The sequence below is a fragment of the Drosophila montana genome, unplaced genomic scaffold (assembly GCF_035044405.1).
Source record: "Drosophila montana isolate Dmon_TW-CO22-7 unplaced genomic scaffold, ASM3504440v1 contig_599_1, whole genome shotgun sequence".
Classification (NCBI taxonomy): Eukaryota; Metazoa; Arthropoda; class Insecta; order Diptera; family Drosophilidae; genus Drosophila; species Drosophila montana.
The window spans coordinates 394584-417818 of record NW_026998916.1 but is presented as its reverse complement, the minus strand read 5'-3'; the positions used below and the strand labels follow the sequence as shown (position 1 = coordinate 417818).

The 23235-nt window shown below is 37.1% G+C and overlaps 2 protein-coding genes across 7 annotated transcripts in view; both read left to right on the top strand.

Annotated features, from left to right (window-relative positions):
* Nucleotides 1–6987, top strand: part of Cad86C (Cadherin 86C) — a 40699-nt gene extending 33712 nt beyond the window's left edge. For 2 of the 6 annotated variants that reach the window (XM_064698346.1, XM_064698348.1), the window contains exons 8-12: nucleotides 1177–2503; nucleotides 2570–2718; nucleotides 3362–3452; nucleotides 3804–4006; nucleotides 4067–6987. In XM_064698346.1, the coding sequence (XP_064554416.1) occupies nucleotides 1177–2503; nucleotides 2570–2718; nucleotides 3362–3452; nucleotides 3804–4006; nucleotides 4067–6713 (4417 nt within the window). In that variant the 3' untranslated portion in view covers nucleotides 6714–6987. The remainder of the gene's footprint in view (nucleotides 1–1176; nucleotides 2504–2569; nucleotides 2719–3361; nucleotides 3453–3803; nucleotides 4007–4066) is intronic. The other 4 variants (XM_064698350.1, XM_064698349.1, XR_010438130.1 and 1 more) reach the window with 4 other exon arrangements.
* An 11970-nt stretch (nucleotides 6988–18957) lies between these two features.
* Nucleotides 18958–22585, top strand: LOC135439625 (protein midgut expression 1). The gene is made up of 4 exons (XM_064698364.1): nucleotides 18958–18993; nucleotides 19100–19158; nucleotides 21947–22147; nucleotides 22213–22585. Exons 2-3 carry the CDS (start codon nucleotides 19124–19126, stop codon nucleotides 22137–22139), a joined length of 228 nt encoding a protein of 75 aa, XP_064554434.1. The 5' UTR covers nucleotides 18958–18993; nucleotides 19100–19123; the 3' UTR covers nucleotides 22140–22147; nucleotides 22213–22585.
* Nucleotides 22586–23235: the final 650 nt, after the last annotated feature.

Here is a 23235-nt window from a genome sequence, read left to right as displayed (position 1 = left end):
ATGTATGAACGCAAGGATCTCAGAACCTATAAGAGCTAGAGACTTGAAATTTATGTATGTCCTCCTAGTGCCCGCGCAGATCGAGTTTGTTTCCGATACTCGATAGCTTGCCCCGTTTCCAATTAATCGATAAAAGTCGATATCGAAATCCTGTTTTTTGTGAAATTTTGGTAAATAATAAGAGCTAGGTCATCAAACTTGACATGTAGCTTCGATAATAGTATATGTATATATATACATATATTAAGTATATTTCATTTTATAGCTATTACCCCCTCCCCGCTACTATTTCATAAGTAATATTCTATAGTACAATAATATGTACTGTAGAAAATTTCATCAAGATCGATTAAGAAACACAAAGTTTCAAAGTTATTAAAGAAAACGTGTTTTGGCTTATCTCGCATCAGCGGCAGCAAGCGAAAATTTCAGGAATTTCTTCTGACATGTACACACACACATTCATGCGCGTCTTCTTTAAATTCTATTAACAGCATTGCAATAGCGATTGTTTTGTTTTCTGTCCTGCTATTTTAATTCGTTTTTTCTCATTAAGACTCAATTATTGGTGTGGCTGTTGAGTAGAGGCGGCAGAAAGTAATGCGGTCTGTTGCGAGTTTGAACCCTGCCAAGGGAATTTTTTTTTTTATTTATCTTTATTAGTACTAAAGCAAACGAGCGCGAGAATAAGAGGGTTCAGGGTATCTCCTAGTCGGGAGCCCCCGACTAGAACCTTTTACTTGTTTTGTAGTGAACAAGGGGAGGTATCAAAAGTGAAATGTTCTGTCCCTGTGTATACTGTATATACCAGAGTATATTTACAAAACTAAGAGGACCTATGTTCAAAATTAAAAATCTTTAGCCCATATTTTCCGATGGACGCATTCATACACTTGGCTAAAACGACTCAGCTGTTGATGCTGACCAAGTTAATACATACACAGCCGGAAAATGTGTATCATGCATCTTTAAAATATGGTGCTTTTTTGCCCATTAGACATTTTTTAGACACACTTTCCAGAAAATCGAACCAATGATCGTATAATTTTACTCAAGATGTGTTTAAAAATCTCGGTATGAATGAGAATACAAGTAAATTTTATGTTTTTATGTGTTCATTTATATATGTATAATTATATCTTTCTCATATCCTGATCATCCTCCCTGTGCTTGTAGCTACGTCTCGAGGGTGGATGAAAATGCCCTGCAAGGTACTGCGCTATCGTTCGTGGATCCATATATACCACGAGTGTATGACGACGATACTGGAAAAAATGGCGTCTTCTCACTGACATTACTAAATAATAACGGCACTTTTGAGATCACACCGAATGTAGCCGAGCGTAGCGCATCGTTTCTCATTAGAGTTAGGGACAATTCTTGGTTGGATTACGAGCAAAGGCAATCGGTTCAGTTTAATATACTCGCACAGGAGCTGGGACCAGCTACTAATCTTTCGGCAATGGTAAAAGTCACTGTATATATCAACGACGTTAACGACAATACGCCGGTTTTCGAACAGCCGAGTTACACGGTGGAACTCCCTGAAAACATGACAGTGGGCACAAAAGTCGTGCAGGTTCATGCAGGAGACTTGGATTCGGGTTTGGGTGGAAAGGTGCGCTATACGGCCATTTTGGGATACCTAAATACCTCTCTCAATCTGGATGCGGAAAACGGATTAATCACAGTTGCAACCAATACCCACGGCTTTGATCGCGAAATAATGCCTGAGTATCACTTGTATGTGGAGGCTCGCGACATGGATGGTATTGGCAATCGAGCCCAAGTTCCGCTAATAATCAAGCTAATTGACGTAAACGATGAGGTACCCATATTTGACAAGGATTTATACGAGTTTATACTGGCAACCGACCTACTGGGTTTCACAACCAGCGCTTTCATACATGCCACTGACAAGGATGCCACAGCGCCAAATAATGAAGTGCGATATGAACTTATCAATGGCAACTATGAAAATAATTTTATTTTGGATAAGCTGACGGGCGAGCTGACAGTCCGAGAAAAGATACACCTTCGCTCAAAAAAGCATATCAGCCAGCGAGGACGCCGAGATGTACATACCTTGCCACTATCCGACGATGAGGGCGATTTATTTATTCTGACCGCTAGAGCCTACGATCTAGGAGTGCCAGTGCGTTTTTCGACCACGACAATACGCATCTATCCACCAGAGAGTAGAAAGCGCATTGTGACATTTGTAATACCAGGACTTAAGCTGGATAAGCGCCAAACAGAGGAAACACTATCTGCAATAACTGGAGGCAAGGTTTTCATTCACGAAATTCGACCCCTCAGACCTGAAGAGCCTGGGGCAAAAGACATACTCAACGGTAATCCAAACATCAAAGAGCGGAGTGTGGTAACCGCAACTGTTCTCTATGACAGGGCATCAGTAGTTGATATCTCGCAAATACAACAGCGGCTGTCGCAGCATAATAACTCTTACGCAATCATGCCACAAGACACAGCCGAAACAGCCGTAAGTTATCGTAATTAGAAGCCAAATAATTTTATGGAACGATTAATGACTAGTGTGCGTTAATAGAATCTCACTCCCTTGCAGACGCAGTATAAGGCTGAAAATAAAGTTTTATTTTGGCTTCTTATACTACTGGCCACGTTGATTGCCCTTACGATCTTGATTTTACTGCTTTGCTGTATATGCTCGTGGTGTCCTCTTTATAATGCAACTACGTAAGTAACACAGGGAAAAATGTGCTCTCCTAGAGCATTACAAGACATTCTATATTTTCATCCCTTGCTTCTTGGATCGGTAACTTAGTCTCGGTATTTAGTTCGACACTGGAGAGGATACCGTTGAAAGCTATACGAAAAATGCCAAATCGCTTTATAAACTACCTAACACGATCGACATTCAAAGTTGTGTGCAATATATTCTAAATCAAGCCACAAGCTTAAACATACATTTTATACATTTTTAAATGTTTTGCCTATGGTATGCCTAACATAAAATAATTTAAAAAACAACAACAGTATATAATGCAGCGTATAGGTTAAATACACACCACCTTCTTTCTATATCGACACTGTCAAGACCACAAAATAAATATTTTGTGTCTTTGATTAATGTCACCCATAATACTTCCAACGGGTGATAATTTCAACTTTAACGTTAACGTTGTATATTAAGACTAAAACAAGCAAGCTAATCGCTCAACAAATGCATACAATTCCTAAAAATATTCACTCAGTATCGTACCAAAGACTAAGTACAGAATTCAATGTAGTGAGGAAGACAATACCTCTTTAAAGTTCATATCATTATCCTACGACACATTACTCATCTCATATTTAATTGTTTATTCTTCTCTTGTAGCAAAAGAATAGTTAATATCAGTAAAACTGAAGACGATGTACATCTAGTGCATAGAGAAATGGCAAATGGAAAACATACAAAATCTGTTCAGGTAGATTTTGATCGATTTCAAATAACACAGTACTTAGAATTTCGAAATGTAGAAAGCATCAAACACGCTTGCAAAATGGCAATTTCGTTAGTAAACTTATTCTTTAGTTTCCAACAATATTTCCATTCTCACTTACACCATAAACTCCCAAAATTCTAACATTTTTAACAACTCTTACTTTTAATTTATTATGGCTCTGCAATCATATCATATTACCACTGTTTGTATTTATAGTTTCCATCTTACCCACTTTTTTAAACGATTGAAGGTGATAGCATTTGAAAGTCTTTCTTTAAAACGCAAGGTATACGCAAAGTGATTATATATACTTAAATAACTATTAAATTACAGGTCGCCGAGTGGATGGGAAGACGGGAGGCTTGGTCAGCGGATAAACCATCAAATACACGAACAAAGCCTACCCGCTGGGAATTCCGCGATGGACGTGAACAGCCTGAAAACATAGAAACGCAACAGTCTATTATTAATACCGACCGCGATGCAGTTCGGCGCGCAGAATCCGCGGAATATCAACAAAGACGCGTCCGCATTAAGTACTGACCTATATCTTATATATAATTTTAATGGAATTACCAATGTATAATTTTTTATAGAAATAGCCACACAACCAAAGACGACCCACATCATAGTTTCCATGACTCTAGAACTAATTTAATAAACGATCGTGACGTTTATATTGAAGATGTAATGGATGATCACCACTTAGTTGAAATAAAAGAAAAATTTTCTCGTGGCAAAGAAAACAGTCCTCAGGATAATGGTCGCTTGAAAAACTACGACTCAGAAGCTCGACAAATAGACGATGATTCTATACGAAGGCACGAAATCGACCGTGGAAGCGACGTCGACTTTAACACTGCCCAAAACAGTCTCAAGAATAAGCGCGAACTTTTTATAAAAGACGGAAATGTCGAGATTTTACAGCTTATGACAAGAGATAAAACTCGAGACGATACTGTATTGGATGACGACAATATATACGTAAATATTCCAGTGAAGTCATCAATAAACCTTTCTCATCCACAATTATTAATGGTGGACAACACGGGTAAGGAGATTTTAATGAGAAGATTTATTGAAGAGCAGCCCGATGGAAAGCAGATAATACGTGAACACTATCATATTGTCCCAGGTGCAACATATATTCAGTCAATGCCAAACGAAATACAACAAGGATCAACACTTAAGGGCGACACTTTTCCCTTGGGTAAATCGGGACCAAATAGTGTTGTCTACTCCCAAACGGAGCCTGAAGTAAAAGTTATACATACCCAGTCTGTTCAGGGTGCTGAGGAAATATCCCAGCTCCAACCCAATTTATCAAATCAATCGCTTACACATGAGCTGGAGCACTCGCTTAAACAACAGAATGCGCTTTTGCGACAAATATTGCTTGAAAAGGAAAAACTAGAAACTAGATACACCCAGCAGGAAATAATTTTAGAAACACAAAGTCTTCCGGGCCAATCAATGGCTATAGGAACACAAACCGACTGCGACGCTGGTACGCAAACTGAACCGGCTCATGGCTACACGGAAAAACAATTGGTAAATTCACATTACAAAGTGGGCTCTACTCGCCGCCGAGCACGTAGTGAAAATGACGATTCGATGTCAGAGGATGAATACAAATATGTGCGTTTTAGTCCACCAAATAGTCCCGAAGGCGTATATTGGATAAAGCGTCATCACCCCAAAAGGCGTTTAAGGCTACGCGGCAACTCACAACCTCGAAATAGAATTGTTTTGGTTGAAGAGGTTAAACACAAAATCCGCACCCCTATAAAGGAGGAAGAAGAAATATACGAGAAAATGAGACGAGTACCACCTAAAAAGCCACTTCGCGAAACAAAAACAAGTATTTTGCGTAAGCAGTTGAGTAACGAAAATCGAAGGATTGAGGTTGACGAGCACAAAGAATCTAATAGCAAGCACAAATCAGAAACACTAAGCCGAGAGATACTTATGGAAATATCGGACTCTCTAGATGAATTCGGAAGTCCAAGAGAGCATAGAACAGCTCAACACTTCTATAACAACTTGGATGACGAAAACGATACTGAATACTCAATTGATTCAGATGATAATGAAATTGTTATTAGGACAAATGAAAACTCATCTGGCTGTGTGCATCAACAAAATATTTACGCTAAAAAGTCAAGAGACCCAGAGCTTAATGAACTACAAATTAAGCATTCACACCAAAGTAAATCCATAAACATTTCGCCATCGGAGTCGCGAGAAATCCAACCAGAGGCTAGGCCGAGACTTTCACGCAGAGACAGTTCTAAGCGCAGCCATATTTCCCGAAAGCAAACATCTTCGGAGCCGCCGCATAACCGAACTTCAATTTCAAAGTCAGAAATGCATATGAGCGGAAATGACAGAAACCGCGTTAGTAATTCAATTGAAATGAGTGGTTTGAAACGTTCCTTAAATGATCGCTTTTATCAAAGTGAAACAGAACTAGCCGGTCACAATGAAACCACTACACGAAATGTGCCCAAATATATGGAATGGTATTACAGTAGGAAGAAGCCCTCTTTAAGCGGGCGAACTTCTACGGAGTCGTCCAAATCGCAGTTGTCAGCCAAAAAGAAAAATGTTGCCCCGGAAAAACGTGTGTCGAAAGCGCGAATGCACTCAAAGTCGGAGGATCAAGCACAAAATGATGCCGAAGGGATATTCAAACCGGAACCGGCACCTCGAAAATCTCCACCAAAAGGCAGTCGGCTGCTCAAAGAGGATAGAGATTTAAATAAGCAACACAAGCCCAAAACAGAGACTGATACCAACCATCCGCTCTTACAGCACTCTGAACATCGCTTCGAACGTGAGAACGCTCCGGACGTGCCACCTCCTCCCACCAAGTTGCCACACTATATGTATCCGGAAACTCCGCCCCATGCGACACCAACGGAAAAAGATCAACTATCTCAGAGGCACAAGCCGAAACCGTCGCCCATAAAAGAGAACGAAGTAAAGTTAACAAAATCAAAAATAAATCTTTACATAGAAGACCAAAATGCTGTACACATCCCTTCTCATGCTCAAAAGCAGCTGAATGCATCTACTCTAGAAGATGACCACGACTCGGGCATTGCCATGAACTCTTTAATGAATAGTATGGGCCGTAGAAATCCAATAGCCAAAAAGAAAAGTGTTTTCTCAATTGCATATGACGATGTTAGCCGCGTTAAGAAAATGCCATCAGGTGGAGAGTCTCCACAATATTCATAATGCTAACTTTATAAAACATTTTTAAATAATCAATATATGTATGTGATAGCCTCCAAGGCTTTTTATCTTTGAAGCAACAAATCGTTTTACGCGCCTTAAAAATATACTTTCATACTATTTATATTATGTATAATTTATTCTTAAGGTCGGACATGAGGACGTTGAGGAATTTGCAATTGGTTTTACTCTACTAATTACATCTAAACATTTAATTACACCGAGCGACAACTTTTTTATTAGTTGTCTTATGCATAAAAACCACAATGTAATGTCAAGAGTTTTTACTTATAATTAAATTTAAAATGTTAATAGTATTATTTAGGCAGTTTGTCTTTGTCACTCTAAGGATTACAGTTATAGACTTATTTGTCACAATTCAACTCTAAAATTGCATTTAATTATTTTGTTAATATTTTGTACTATACGTGGTTATTTCTTGGTTAACACTATAGCCTAAAAAATATAGCCTTTGGTAGCGCTTCAACCTACCTTTTTTTGATAGATTCGGACACCCAAATAACAAATATTAATTTTGTTTTAACAACAATGACGCCGATTTTTCAAGGTGACTTCATACATACCATGAACATAAATTGCTCGAATCCTAACCGATTTAAATGATCGTAAGGCTAATGGATACACTTAGTACTTTTGCACGGTGAAGGTTTTGATTTTCTTATTATTTCACAAAGACCTTTTTTATATAACATGGTCATCGTCGAGATTGGCGCTTGTTCTAGTCGTCACAATATTCAATTCAGTTAGATAGAATTAAATCTGTACAGTAATAATTTTTATGCATTTTCCTGCTTTTAAGCTCATATAAATGCTACGATGTTACGATCATTTAAATCGGTTATGGCTAGGTATGTAAAATCACCATTGACAATAGCTTAAAAACTCAAAAAATAAATGTTTAAAAAAAAATTCACTTTAGGAAAAAAATTGGTTCTTCATTTGACTGACCCGATCTACCAAAAAAATAAGGTTGAAGCCGATCGGTTTTTGCCTGTGATATTGTGGTACGCTCATTAACACTGCCATGCACTTAAATCGGTACAATTTAGTCTTTCTGATGCCGTAAAGAAAACATCAAATTTACCGAATATTATAACGGCACGAGATGTAAAATGTATTTAGGAATATACATATTTATATCCTTAAAATGTAAAATACATTGGCATAGGAGCGATTGATCCAATATTGTATTTTTAATTAAAATACAATCACTATTTCCATTATGTTTCTATACACTTTAAAGTATCGTACATCGTTTGGATTAAATTACACATTATAAAAAACGTTTAATATATTGGAATGATTTAAATAATTTTTGCTGTATAATAAAGTGGTGATGTTGATAAGACTTACAGTCAAATGTAAAAAGCGTAGTGCTTCTAATAAATGCCGGGCTTGGCCAAGACATGTTGGAAACAATTTATAGATGACCTCTTTTCGAACAATCATTCCTATGGCGCTATATAAAATAGTGAAAAGTTTGCATAGAAACAAGTAGACGGACAGCCGGACTTGGATCGACTCGGATGTTAGTACTGTTCAAGAATATATACTCTTTATGCGCTAGGAGTTATCTCTTTACATGCGTCACACATTTCATGACAAAATATAATAGTCTTCTACATATTATAATAATAAAGATAATACAAAATATATATGTACATGAAAAGAATGTACAAATACACTAGTCAAAAGGTTAGCCAAGGAACAACTTTGCCCTTTTGATTTAAAGTAACCTTTACATATTTTGTAATATATTTAAACTAAATAAAAAATAAGTATATCTCGGTATATATATATACTACCGTACCGTATTGCACTCCACGTTTCACAGATATTTTAAAATGACTTTAAATCCGATCGAATTAAGAACCAAAAGTTAAAGCCAAATGTTTCGGACTATTTTGGTCCTGTATCATGAAACTTCAAGCCGAAAAAATGTTATTACATCCTATAACCTCCATTATTCATCCAAGAAAGGTATAAAATACGTATGAAATGATTTTTACAAAAATCTTTAAAAAAGGGATTCATGCCGAACAGATGGAAAGAAAAAACTATTATACCTCTATATTATTAACACAATTTCGGGGGAAACATGTATTGATTTAGTTCTTTACATAGTGGTTTGAAAACATGTTTGTAGCCAATCGGACAAAACCTAAAATACGCCCAAAAAACCATTCCCCTCCGGGACTGAAATTTCTAAAAGTGTGAAATAAATTTGAACAATTTTTAATATAGAGTTATAGGCCAATCAAATGGAAAACTAAAACATTTTTTCATACCTGCAGGGGGAACAAGTAAGAGGATCTAGTCGGGGGCTCCCGACTACGGGATACCCTGAACCCTCTTATTCCAACAACAAATGCAGCTTGCGCTACGCGTTAGTTTGCTTTAGTAGTAATAAAGATAAATTAAAAAAAAAAGTTCCCTTAGTAGGGTTCGAACTCGTAACCGACCGCATTACTTCCAGCCGACTCCACTTTAAAGCCACACCAGCCAAAAACAACATTTTCCACGGCAGGGTTCGAGCTCGTAAGTGACCGCGCTACTTTCCGCCGCCTCCACCCAACAGCCACACCATTCATTTAGCTTTAATGATAAAAAAACGAATAAAAATAGCAGCACAGAAAACGATAAAATCGCAATTGCAATGTTGTTGATAGAATTCAAAGAAAACGCACATGAATGTGTGTGTGTACATGTATACAGAAATTCTTGGAATTTGCGCTTGCTGCTGTTGCTTTACTAACATGATTTATAGCTTTGCGGTAATAGCGGGGAGGTGGCGATAGCTATAAAATGAAAGATACTTGATATACATATACTATTCTAGGAGCAACATGTGCATTTTTGTGACTCTAGCTCTTATTATTTACCACAATTTCTCAAAAAACAGGATTTCGATATCGATTTTTATCGATTACTTGGAAACGGGGCAAGTTATCGAATATCGGAAACAAACTCGATCTGCGCGGGCACTAGGAGGACCAACAAATTTCAAGTCTCTAGCTCTTATAGGTTCTGAGATCCTTACATTCATACATACAAACGGACGGACGGACGGACAGACAGACGGCTTAGCTAGATCTACTCGGCTGTTGATGCTGATCAAGAATATATATAATTTATGGGGTCGGAGATGCTACCTTTTGCCTGTTACATACATTTGCACAAATACATTATGCCCTTTTTACCCATTTTCAATGGGTTCAGGGTAAAAAAAAAAATGAATTCAAAAGCGTTGCGTTGAAGCACGAATGGGATGTAGTCAAGTTACGCGGCCTAATGGCAAACATACCGTGAGCAAAGACAATATAAACACTAAGATTCGTAACGCCATACAAAAAAATACTACTATGCAGCTTGATTGAAGCAAATTTATGCTCGCGAGCGTAATAAAGACGAAGCGGTTTCAGTGCGCCTGAAGACTGCCAAGTCCTAGGTCCCTCCAGTCAGAGTGGTTTCCTTGCCTCGCCTAAAGCTGCGAGATGCACTTTTAATAACGAAACTTATGCCAAAGATTCTCACTTGTATTCATCTAAAGGTTTTACAGACTCAACAATTGTACTCAGCTGCTTGTCATCGCATGCAAGCCGATGGACGACTATTGTAGCCAACAAGGTTGCAGATATGGTACCCAGGGAATTGTATCCACCGGACTTGAACAATGCAACCTTATAGTGGGAGGGCCCTGATTTTTTGAGGCATCCAGTAGATAACTGTTCTAACGCGCAATATCCCTGCAACGACGAAGCAATACCTGAACAAAGAAAGGGTACGTTTTAACTTGCAGTCAGTTGCCTTGTAAATGTAAATTTAGAATCGACTTTTTGAAACTTCAGCGCGTGTTTAGCTACGTTTATAGGTGGCGTAGAGCTGGAAGGCCCTCGATATATAAGTTACAATTTGCTTAACTTAAAACTGCGTAAGGAATTCATTAGCTTAAAAGATAAAATATCTATTAAGTCTACAAAAAATCAATGCTTGCATCCCTTCATTCAAGAAGGGGGAAGGATTTTCGATTATGTAACCAGTTTTGCTGTCGTAAGAGTTGAAGCGGAGCTGATGTGAATTTTTGCTGGGAAGGAAGATTTTCCGAATAATTCTTAATTTCAACGCTCATGGAGGACTCTAGCTTGAACAATTACATTCTACTCCCCAAATCAGCCTTATTGCCGCTAAAGGTTTTAACTTTGCTGCATTCGTCAGAACTTGCCGAGTCGGCATACATGTTGACTAATAAACATCTTTTTACAGCTTTTTAATTAAAATACAATCACTATTTCCATTATGTTTCTATACAATTTAAAGTATCGTACATCATTTGGATTAAATTACACCGTATACAAACTATTGGAATGATTAATATAATTTTGTTTTGCTATATAATAAAGTGGTACGATATTGACAAGTCTTTGGTCAAATATAAAGAGCGTAGTGCTTCTAATAAATGCTGGGCTTGGCCAAGACGTGTTGAAAACAGTTTATAGATGAGCTCTTTTTTTTATCATTCCTGAGAGAAAAGTTTGCATTAAAAAAATTCGTTTCCTTGGCAGGGTTCGAACTTGCAGCAGACCGCACTACCTGCCGCCGCCTCTACCCAACAGCCACAAAAATTATTGAATCTTAATGAGAAAATGACAAATTAAAATAGAAGCACAGAAAAACATACAATACCAATTGCAATACTGTTGATAGAATTCGAAGAAGACGCGCATGAATGTGTGTATACAGAAATTCTTGCAATTTGCGCTAGCTGCCGCAAACCCGTGGTGTGTTTCGTAACCGATCTTGATGAAATTTTTAGCAGTAGATCTTTTTGTACTTTTAAATATTCGTGTATTTTCAAAATGACAATTGCATTTAAATTGTTGCTTATATTGGTGGGCAGCATAAATTGGTTTATTTACTTGATTTATAGTGGTGGTAGTAGCGGGGAGGAGGCGATTGTTATAAAATATACTTGATATATATATATACTATTCTAGAAGCTACATGTCAAGTTTTTTGACTCCAGCTCTTATTATTTGCCAAAATTGCTCAAAAAACAGGATTTCGGTATCGATTTTTATCGATTACTTGGAAAAGGGGAAAGTTATCGAATATCGGAAACAAACTCGATCTGCGCAGGCACTAGGAGGACATACAGCTAAAATTTAAGTCTCTAGCTGTTCGAGCTAGAGTCCTCCACGAGCGTTGAAATTAATAATTAGTAGGAAAATTCCCTTCCCAGCAAAAATACCGATCAGCTCCGCTTCAACTCTTTTACTCGACAGGCAAACTGATTAGAGTTCAATGTACAATACATCGATCGACAATATCGATAGTTATTCAATTCCAGTAACATTTCAAGGAATGTAAGCAAAAATACCAAATATCGCTGACATCGTTACTAAATACTATATATTAACTTGTGGCGCGAACTTCCAAAACACCGTCTATTTTTGACTCCAGTGGCAAGGGGCAGATTCTATGTACATTTCGCTTGAGAAACCCTGTCTTGGTCTTGAGAGTTACAACACGCACTACGCCATCGCATCCGGGATGTTTTTCGGACACTCTTCCTAATAACCATTGTCCAGGCGGTACGTGGTCTTCGGCGATCAGAACTAGACTTCCGATCTGTACGTTGCTCGCAGTTGTCCTCCATTTTGAGCGTTCCTGCATCAAGGTGAGGTACGCAATTTTCCAGCGGCGCCAAAACATATTGTGTACCACGAGAATCCTTTTCCGATGGTTGGTCAGCGATAGTTTGACCAATGCTTCGTCAAATGGTTCCACTAGCGCGTTAAGTGGGCGGCCAACCAAAAAGTGGCCAGGAGTTAGTGCTTCTAAGTCATTCGGGTCCGATGATAAAGGATACAGCGGCCTCCTATTCATCATGGCTTCCACCTGCGTAACTGCTGTTGAGAGATCCTCATAGTTGAGAGCCGTGCTATTTGCGCACTTGACCAGCAGCTGTTTCGCAAAGTGAAGTGAGCGTGGTGGGATAAAATGAAATTTGACCCCTCGTTGACTGCACGTGTCGTTAATAACACCTTGGCCCGACTGGTCAAAAGTTTTGCCCAGTTCTCGTGAAGCGCCTACAAAGTTAGTGGCGTTGTCGCTGAACAGGTCGGAGCTTAGGCCACGTCTGGCAAAGAACCGTTTAAGTGCCGTTATGAAGGCGCTGGCACTCAAGTCTGACACGACCTCTATATGGCATTCCTTCGTCAGGAAACATACGAACACATCTATATACTCCTTGACTGGGCGCTTCCCTCGTATGTTCAAATGCATCCAAATGTGTCCCTCGTAAGCTCGACTGGATGCGTAAGAGAACCCGAAAAGCTCTAATGAGTCCACCTCAAACGTGATGGGAACCACCGATCGTGGCAGCGAACACTGATTTATAAACTTCAGTTCCTCTCGGTATCTTTGCCATTGGGCCGCGTAACTTGACGGCAGCACTTCATACCAGTTTTAAGCATTAAAGGCTCTAAGTCGTCCACATTGCTGAAGGCTTCATGACAATTACTACGCCATTTGTGTAGCTTAAATCTGCCAAGTTCTAACAGCTCACTAACTTGCTGATTCAATTCTACAAGGCTGGCTATGGTGTCTGCACCACACAACATATCATTCATGTAGAAACTACGTCTAATCGCTTTAGCTGCCAGTGGATATTGTGCCCCATATTTTTCTGCTAGATATTGTCCCAGAATTTGTTTCATAAGTGACAGTTTTTAGACGCAGCACTACAATGGGTGTGTTATTGTCAAACCGGCACAATATTCCCTGGAATATGACATAAGCATAAGACGCCGTTACTGGACTTGCACGAAGCGTCAAATACGAGGCGCAATTTGGTCGTCAGACTTTCCGGCCTGAGCACAGGATGATGGGGCATAAAATACAACATGTCCTTTACCCTAGCGGCCTCTACTATTTCTAAATGGCCCAAATTTTTGTATTCTTCAATAAATTCGGAATACTGTTTCTTTAGAGAGGGATTGCGATTTAACTTCTTTTCTAAATTTAAAAATCTAGTAAGGGCAATCTGGTATGTTTCCCCTAGTACTTTCTTGGGACTTTTGAATGGAAGTGCTACAGTTAAATGGCCATCTTCAGATTGTCCCACATTAGAAACGAAACTGTTTTCGCATTGTTTTTTGTATTTCCTCGCATTTCCAAAACCGTTGCACTAGCTCTTGCAGCGCATTAGAGTTCAGCACATTTTGCTCCTTCTCCTTGGCTAGCAGCGACACGCCCAGCCTAATAGCGATTTCTGGGCAATTTTTGTCCTAGTTTGATTTGACCTGCAATAATCAGCTTGAAGAATAAAGAAACTCCCAATAGCATATCAATTCTGTGAGAAGAGTCAAATATCGGATCCGCCAGTGTTACACCCTTCGGTGGTTGCCAGTTCAAACCAAGAGGCGAACTTGTCGGATAACATTGCGTAATTTCTGTTAACACACAAAAATTCTCCGTGGCTGCAAACCTTGTCAGTCTAGATTTGAAAGTGGCATTCACCTCACCAATAGTCTGAGATGTTGCATTGCCGATCCCACTGAGTCGCATACTTGATTCACGCACTTCTAGATTCACAGTCGAAACTAATCTAGAAGTAAGAAAGTTAATTTGAGTCTGATACACATCTACAATTATGATAAATTCTATCGTTTCCTTTTAGTCGCTAGGAGACTTACAGATGACTTCGTTAATAGTGCGCTATGTAAAGAACTGTTCCCTTGTTGTGATCTTTTAACCTCCTGAAACCGCTGCAAGGGTTTTAATTCTTTAAGTTTTGGGCATGCTTTTAACCCATGGGCGCTAGCACAAATGTAATACGACTTGCCAATGTTGCTTTTTTGCAATCCCATTCGCTTTCCCACTTATCGAGTGTATCATCATCAAGTTTGCTGCGAATCAAATGAAAAACTAGCGCGTCGAACTTTTAATTTCGGGAGATTGCTCTTCTGTTCTATTTTGGCTTGGATTACACAAAACTGACTATAATTTGCTTCAATTAGGCTTAACCGTGCCGTCCAATCTGCAGGTGTCATTGAACCATTATGTTTCGCAATATAATTTTTGTTGCGTAAAGAACCGCTTCTTTTAGCGAAGATCTTGCTGCAGTTAAAGCGAAAGTGCACGCAAAAGGAATTTAAAATCAATGTCAAGTCAAAGTCAGTCAGGTTGCTGCTATGTCGCGATGTATGTATGTATGTTGGCATGTGAGCACACAGAATTGCGCTCCTATACTTTGGGCACGTATGCATACAATACAACTGTAACTCTCAATATGTTACTGTACATTTGTATGAATATTGCCCTTTATTGCCAATACTACATGTGACAAATTTGCACACACTTTTTAAGGCTGATCTACCAATCTTTTGACACTTTTTTAATTCATAATACTTATATTCACACAAATCGAATAGAACTTAAGATGCCTGCAAGAAATATTAAATGCACCAAGGAAGCCAGACTCACAATTCAAGGTTCCGGCCCTCACTGGCCTATTCTCTTAGTAAATTAAGCTTAATTCCAATTAGCTTTAATGTTGAGCTTCTTCCGGACTTAGACCTTATCCTCAGGTCCCTGCTCGGGCGCCAATGTTCAAGCTAGAGTCCTCCACATGCGTTGAAATTAATAATTAGTAGAAAAGTTACCTTCCAAGCAAAAATGCAGATCAGTTCCGCTTCAACTCTTTTACTCGACAGACAAACTGATTACAGTTCAATGTACAATACATCAATCGACAATATTGATTAACATTTCAAGGAATGTAAGCAAAAATACTAAGTATCGCTGACATCGTTACTAAATACTATATATTAACTTGTGGCGCGAATACTAGCTCTTATAGGTTCAGAGTTCCTTGCGTTCATACATACGGACAGACGGTCGGGAGCTCCCGACTAGAACCTCTTACTTGTTTGAGCTATTTTGGTAAATAATAAAAGCTACAGTCACCAAACTTGACATGTAGCTTTTAGAATAGTCTATATACCTGTATATCAAGTATCTTTCATTTCTAAGCTATCACCACCTCCCCGCTACTACCTCATAGTTATAAATCAAGTAAATAAACCTATTTATGCTGCCCACCAATATAAGCCAATTGCAATTGACTTTTTGAGAATACTCAAATATTCTATAGCACCATAAGATGTACTGTAGAATATTTCATGAAGATCGGTTAAGAAACACAAAGTGTCAAAGCTATTAAAGAAAACGTGTTTTGGCTTTCCTCGTATCAGCGGCAGCAAGCGCAAATTCCAAGAATTTCTGTATTCATGTACACACACACATTCATGCTCGTCTTCTTTGTATTCTATCAACAGTATTGCAATTGGGATTGTATACATTTTTGTGTTGCTACTTTAGTTTTTTTTTCTTATCAAGACTCAGTTATTGGTGTAGCTGTTGAGTAGAGGCGGCAGCAAGTAATGCGGTCAGTTGCGAGTTCGACCCCTGTCAAGGGAACTTTTTTTTAATTTATGTATCTTTATTACTACTATTGCAACCGAGCGCGTAGCGCGAGTTGCATTTGATGTTGGAATAAGAGACCTTTCTTGGTAGAAATGAGATTCAACGGTTTTTTGGGCGAAGTTTAAAGTCTTGTCCGATTTGCATCAAACTTATATTCAAAGCTCTACAAAAAAATAATGAATACGTGTTTCAGCGATTAAGGAAATTCCACCTGCAACTGTCGAAACTTGGCGAAAAAATTTAACTTAACTTTTTGGTTTAAGGAATTTTTAAAATAAAAATATTTAATAAATGTAATTACATTTGCTATGAAATAAAAAAACCTCATTAAGATTCAATTATTTGTGTGGATGTTGGGTAGGGGCGGCGGCAAGTAATTTTGGATGTTGCGAGTTCGAAACCTACTGGGGAAACTATTTTTTTTTGTTTTTGCCAGGTGTGGCTGTTGAGTAGAGGCGGTAGCAAGTAATGCGGTTAGTTGCGAGTTTGAACCCTGCCAAGGGAACTTTTTTTTAAATTTATCTTTATTACCACTAAAGCGAACGAGCGCGTTGGTGTTAGAATAAGAGGTTGAGGGTATCGCCTAGTCGGGAGCTCCCGACTAGAACCTGTTATTAAATATTTACACAGTCAAAGAATTTGGTGTCATATTTATCAGATATGTGAAGAAGTGCACTTCATTGTTGTTGCTTAGCTTATTTGCAATATTTCTTAAGTATGTGCGTTAAATGATTATATGTAGACTCATCAACAGTTATTTTACCGAATTTAAGCAACTAGAGCAATACAGGCAGTAATAAACTATACTAGGGAGCCCGAGGCCGGAACAATCGACCGCATTCTATATATTTCTATATATTTCAGTGTTAAAAGCTTTTCTGTTTATAATGTTCTTTGTAAGAACTCTAATAAACACGTGATAAGTGGCTTTGCTCTGATATCCTTGACTAAATGATTTCCAGAAAAAATCAAATGAATGTATCGCAATCATATGTGCTTCGGTGCATTCGCTTTACGCGCATTTGAGGTCCATTTGCCTCTGTTTTCCCTGTATTCAAATTTTGTAATAATATTATAATACAAGTTAGAATAGAGTGTTACCACCAACTATACAATAAACTGACATGTCAAACAGCGGAATAATCGTATCCCGATAAATCGTCAACGAGGCAACCAACAGGCACACAAACGCATAAATGCTTGGGATACGACTATTTTGCTGTTTGACATGTCCATGGGTATAATTATTGCAGTTCTTTGCGCAGATATTTTCATTAACCTTGCCAACGCTTTGCTTGTTCACCTTTTTATCCGTAATTACATTTTTAAAGTTTTTAAATATCTCCACGGATGGATAAGCCCTCTTGTTTTCATCCCTAAAAATAACAACAATAGTTACTGTAATATTAAATTAAAATCAATTTTGAAAATGTACTTACCTAAGCCATTTTGCCTTCATAAAGTGTGAAGAAGTCAGCTTTAGCCAGATCTTAGTTGGATTTAACAACATATATGTATGTACGTATCTTGATTAAATAAAAGCATGCATAAATGTTGAGCTTGATGAAAATTTCTTAGAAAACAAAATATTTTGCCATATAAGAATGGCATCTGTATGATATAGTGTTCCATGTTAATAAGATTTTGCATATATACGAAGAGCATAGGGAAACTAAGAAATGGTCAAACAATCTAATCACCAAAAATGGTTTCCATACAAAAAACTACTTTACGATCGATCGTTCTTATTGCAGCTACATATATGATATAGTGGTCCGATCCGGCCGGTTCCGACATTACTAATGCCTGCAATGGAAAGACATACTTATGCAAAGTTTCAAGACGTTACCTTTCAAACTGAGAGGTTAGTTCGCCTAGAAACAGATAGACTGGTATAGCTATGTATATCAACTCGGCTGTTGATATTGATCAAGAATACATATGTACATGGTATAAAGATATCAAAACCATATAATGAAGATTGTGAGGATGCTTTAAAAAAAGAATAAAATTACAAGCGATCTAATAATTATATAATAGCTTAGCTAAACTAAACTACAATACCACAGAAAATGAGCTTTATGTACATGGAAGGACGTACAGGGATGGGGTATAAAAACAATTTGTGAATGTGATTGTGATTCTTTAAAACATGTATTTTTAAAGATGCATGTATGTATGTACATACATACATTTTGAGCGTAATCGGTTGAAAATTGTATTGGTGCGGCCATATTCACCACAGAGCAGTTAATGAACAACAGCTACAGTGCCGGCATTCTGTTTGCTATCTACATACATACATATGTACATATGTATGTATGTATTTTATTGTTTACTTTAAGCTACGTAAAATAAACTCCTTTTATTACAATCTTACAATTGCAATTTTACTTGACTTTACAAATTATATAACTTTTTAAAAATTAAAATAACGGCTGAATTACTGCACTTTCCATTTATGTATTATTTGTTTCGTTATTAAAAGTACAGTACATTTTTTAAACTCATACAAGCAAAACAAATATTAGAACAATGCAAATAATTAATTTTGCTTTTTCTTTCATTCTGAGCAACTGGAAACTGCTATCGCATAATACTACCTTATATTATTATACCATGCTTTTGATCAGTAAACCGTGCCTATGCTCTCGCTATTGTATGAATGTGTGTGAATGTATGTTTGTATACTCTGCCTCTCACAGAACGCAGTTCGCCGACAAGTAGCCGCCAGACAATTTTCGTTTTCAGTTTCTCCACAACTTCAGGCGTGGTAAGTTGTGTGTAGGTAAATAAGTTGGTGCACAAACTCGCAGCGAATGTTTAGGACTGTTTCCGTCAAAAAATATCAGCAGTTTAATAATTTAATTATATTACAGCAAACGTTAAATAACCATCTCAAAATGTGTAAATGTCTGGCCGGAAATGTCGCATGTTGGTAAGTTTAAATTAATAAACAAAAAGTGTTTGCTCTTGTCAGTGTATTTGTGTATACATATGTATCTACATATGCATATGTACATACGTTCATAAACAAATACTTTGCGTACTTAAAAGTAAATATAAATGTATGTGTAAGAGTACAACATGCATACAAATATGCATAGGTATAAGTATGTGCATATGTAATGTATACGCAAATGCATATGTAGATTTATGTACATGTGTATGTAATATTTTAATTTTTATGTTTATATTTGTGTTTATTTTTTGTGCCTATGTATGTATATATATGCATATATACACATACACACAAGCAAATACCGCTAGAAAAGCAGTAAAAAGATACCAAATAGTTGGAACAATCTCCAGTACTTGTGAGGTGCAGCAGCTATACACTCATTTTAGATATGCCTTGCCTTGCGGGAACAAATGTTGGATATCATATTTAATCCCAAAAAATGTCAAAAAGATCGGTCAATAAACCACGAAGTCCTTCAAGAATGATTTTCCCATAGTTTATGGGCGAGGAAAGAACTTATATATGTATATGTACATATACATATATATAGAAGGAAGCTCCAGTATTTGTTATAACACTTTAGCGTACACAATATATTCCGGGCGGGCGCTGTAGGCAAGAGAAATCTAAACGTGTTTTTTATTATGCTCACTTAAATACACTTGTTTTTGTTATTAATATTATTAAAAGTGTATAGTATTCTGCTAAACCATATCAAACCATCTTTTTAAATATGTTTGTAATGAAAATATAAATGATACTAGAATGGATTTCGGACCCGGATCCTCATTTTTCAGTTTCTTAACAGGCTGATTCGCTTAGAAATCACCCCGAGGACTGAATTTATAAGCGTACATACTATCAAGTCTGTCTCTAATAACGGCTAATATTTTACATTATATACTTGCTGTATGTTCAGTGAATGACCATACAAATGTATAGCTATGTACATACGTACGTACAAATTATTTTAAATTGAAAAGCATGCATAAGGCTTACATTCTGTATGCGGTTCCATGCAAATATCATGTTATGTTCATTATGTATGTAGGCATGTAAATACATATAAACTGTATATATTTATACTCATCATCAAACCATTGTCACCCTTATTTTCTACAGCTAACTTATGTATATACATACATAAACGCATGTTTGCCTGTTCATTTTTGTGTATCTCTATTTGAAATGCGTATTTGCCCGGCTCCAGCAAGTCCCGGCTCCACTCAGGCGCGACAGTATAACGATGTTTTACTACTTGTGCTACCCCCACTATAGAGCTCATCAAGGATATCTTTCAAATAGCCGACAGCTGGGCGGAAACTTGACATTTTTTTGCATAAGCATGCCGAAACTAAATAACTCGTGACGACAAGGGTTGGAAATGAACTTAGGGACTTAATCGAAAACGCCTTTTCATACATTTTCATTACTTACCCTTGCAGAGTATATAATAATATTATATAATAAAACTTAACAGGATTGTTTGAGCTCCAATGACTTCAAACAATATATATTACATTATAGTTTGTTTATTTAACTGAATTTATGACGATATGTCGAAGATCCAGCCCGTGCTCTCTTTTCAAGTTATTTTTGTGATTGTGTAACCTATTTATATAGCTCACAACACATATTGTACTTATTTCACTTCTGATAAAAATAATGTTAAGGTATTTATGTATATCATATCATATGCCAAGGAGCATCTTAAAATATATATATTATTAATCAGGGTCTCTTATTAGTCCTTGTTTTTTTTTCTGTTGGCCGGATTCAACCTCTTTATCATATAACTTAATACTTCCCGACTTATATGTCATGCTCCTAGAGAAAAAATTGATCCGCAGGTCAAAAATCGAAGTTTAGTTTAAAAAGTCTTTTTTTATAAATGTTTATTGTATTGGATAAAATAGCATACATTTTTATTACAACACAGTTGGCTTAGGTGATGTTTCCCAAGCCTGGTGGGTCCTCAGGCTTTATCGTGGACAAAAGTTAAAGGCGGCTTTTTTTGAATAAGGCTGCATCGTCACTTAAGTAGTCGGGAGACTCTGGGGCGTCTCCTATGTCGTGGTTAGAGGAGGTACTTGAACGATCTTCTCTTGAGCCTCCTAACTACACACCTCCCTGCGAAATCTCTTGCTACCCGCTTGCAGTGTCGCTGCAAGCGTTCGTTTTACCGGTTGGCGAATTCTCCAAGGTATTTGGCGTTCCTGCCAGGATGAAGGGGGCTGCCATCTTTCCAGACTGCCGCAGTCTTGCCTCGCCTCAGTGTGTAGTTGTTTTTAGAATATCTTAACATTGAACTATTATAATAGATAGGACTAGCTCGTATTTCCTGGGTTAAATTTTAGACATCAATTTTTCACTCATCTAAAATTGGGACTTACATTTTTAAGTTTAAGCTCCACGTCGCACTTTTAATTTCCATTGATATTTAAAAATGATTTTTGATTTAGAGGTGAGATGCTTTAAACCCAAAAAAACAATTTAGATCTTTGGAAATCAGTTTGAAATCAATTGGACGAAACCTAAAACATTGATAAGGCTTGCATGTTGCAAAAAGTGAGAACACTCTCTAACATCTTTTTTGGGTTCCCTACAAGGTTCTTTGGAAAAGAGGTCTGGAGCCGATCGGATTGTAAACAAAAAAGTTTCATACATACATATGTATACAAATTTATTTATTTATAACTATATTGTGGCCAAATATATATACATACATATCAGATAGTCTAACTCCCTAACTGTTTATTTTCAGCTGCTTCAGTTGCGCACTTAGCATGCTCGTATCGATAATCAGTGCGTTCTTTGTTGTGTTTGTTATTGTCGGCTTACTAGTCTACTTTTTTTACTACCACGAGCAAGAGGACGATGTCACCAAAATTAAAAATGATTTACAAGATGGATTTAAAAATACTATCGATAAATTGAAAAGTGGCTTAAATCAATAATACAAAAGGTAGCTAAAAACAATAATTGTTTCTATATATAAATATACTCATTGGAATACCTTTTATGTTTCAGTGCCGATAAGTTGAAAGAAGCCTTGATTAAACTAGCTTTTACCGGATGTTTTTCAATTCATATAAATCATCATGCTGACCTACAAATGCTGTTCATTGAAATAGCTGAACATGTAATTGATTGATAATGTTTTGCATTTAAAGCCTTCTGAATGTATGTACAAACATAACATAGGGTTTGATAAATATTTATGTGTGCTTATATATTTTATAAAATGATCCTTTGAATCTCCAAAAATTTATTTATTTCAATTCATAGCTTTACAAATAAAAAGTAAATATGCTATATGGCATCCAAATGTATGTAAATACCATAGACAGCTTATGGCATCTAAATGTATGTTGATACCATAGACAGGTTATATCTCCACAAATGGCTTTTCTTTTTTGGTGGAACCGATGGTAAACATTGAAAAATTCTAAATCTGTGTGTACTAAGAAATACCCTTCATACCAAACAAGTAAGCAGTTCTAGTCGGGAGCTCCCGACTAGAGGATACCCTGAACCCTCTTCTTCCAACAGACGATATGTAAAAAATGAAAGATACTTGATATATATATATATACTATTCTAGAAGCTACATGTCAAGTTTGGTGACTCTAGCTCATATTATTTGCCGAAATTGCTTTAAAAAAAAATAACAGGATTTCAATATCGATTTTTATCGATTACTTGGAAACGGGGCAAGTTATCGAATATCGGAAACAAACTCGATCTGCGCGGGCACTAGAAGGACAGCTAAAATTTCAAGTCTCTAGCGCTTATAGGTTGTGAGATCCTTGCGTTCATACATACGGACAGAAAGACGGACATGGCTAGATCGACTCGGCTGTTGATGCTGATCAAGAATATATATACTTTATGGGGTCGGAGATGACTGTTACATACATTTGCACAAATACATAGTACCGTTTTTACCCATTTTCAATGGGTTCAGGGTATAAAAACACAGCATTTCCAAATCGATCTTTATGGATTATATGGAAACAGGCCATTTTATCGATGATTTGTAAATATGTTACG

What these genes read in the sequence shown, in the direction of transcription:
- LOC135439625 (XM_064698364.1), top strand. Translation starts at nt 19,124, where the DNA reads ATGTGTAAATGTCTGGCCGGAAATGTCGCATGTTG. An exon ending in GCCGGAAATGTCGCATGTTG is followed by an intron (nt 19,159 to 21,946) that starts GTAAGTTTAAAT and finishes GTTTATTTTCAG; the next exon opens with CTGCTTCAGTTGCGCACTTA.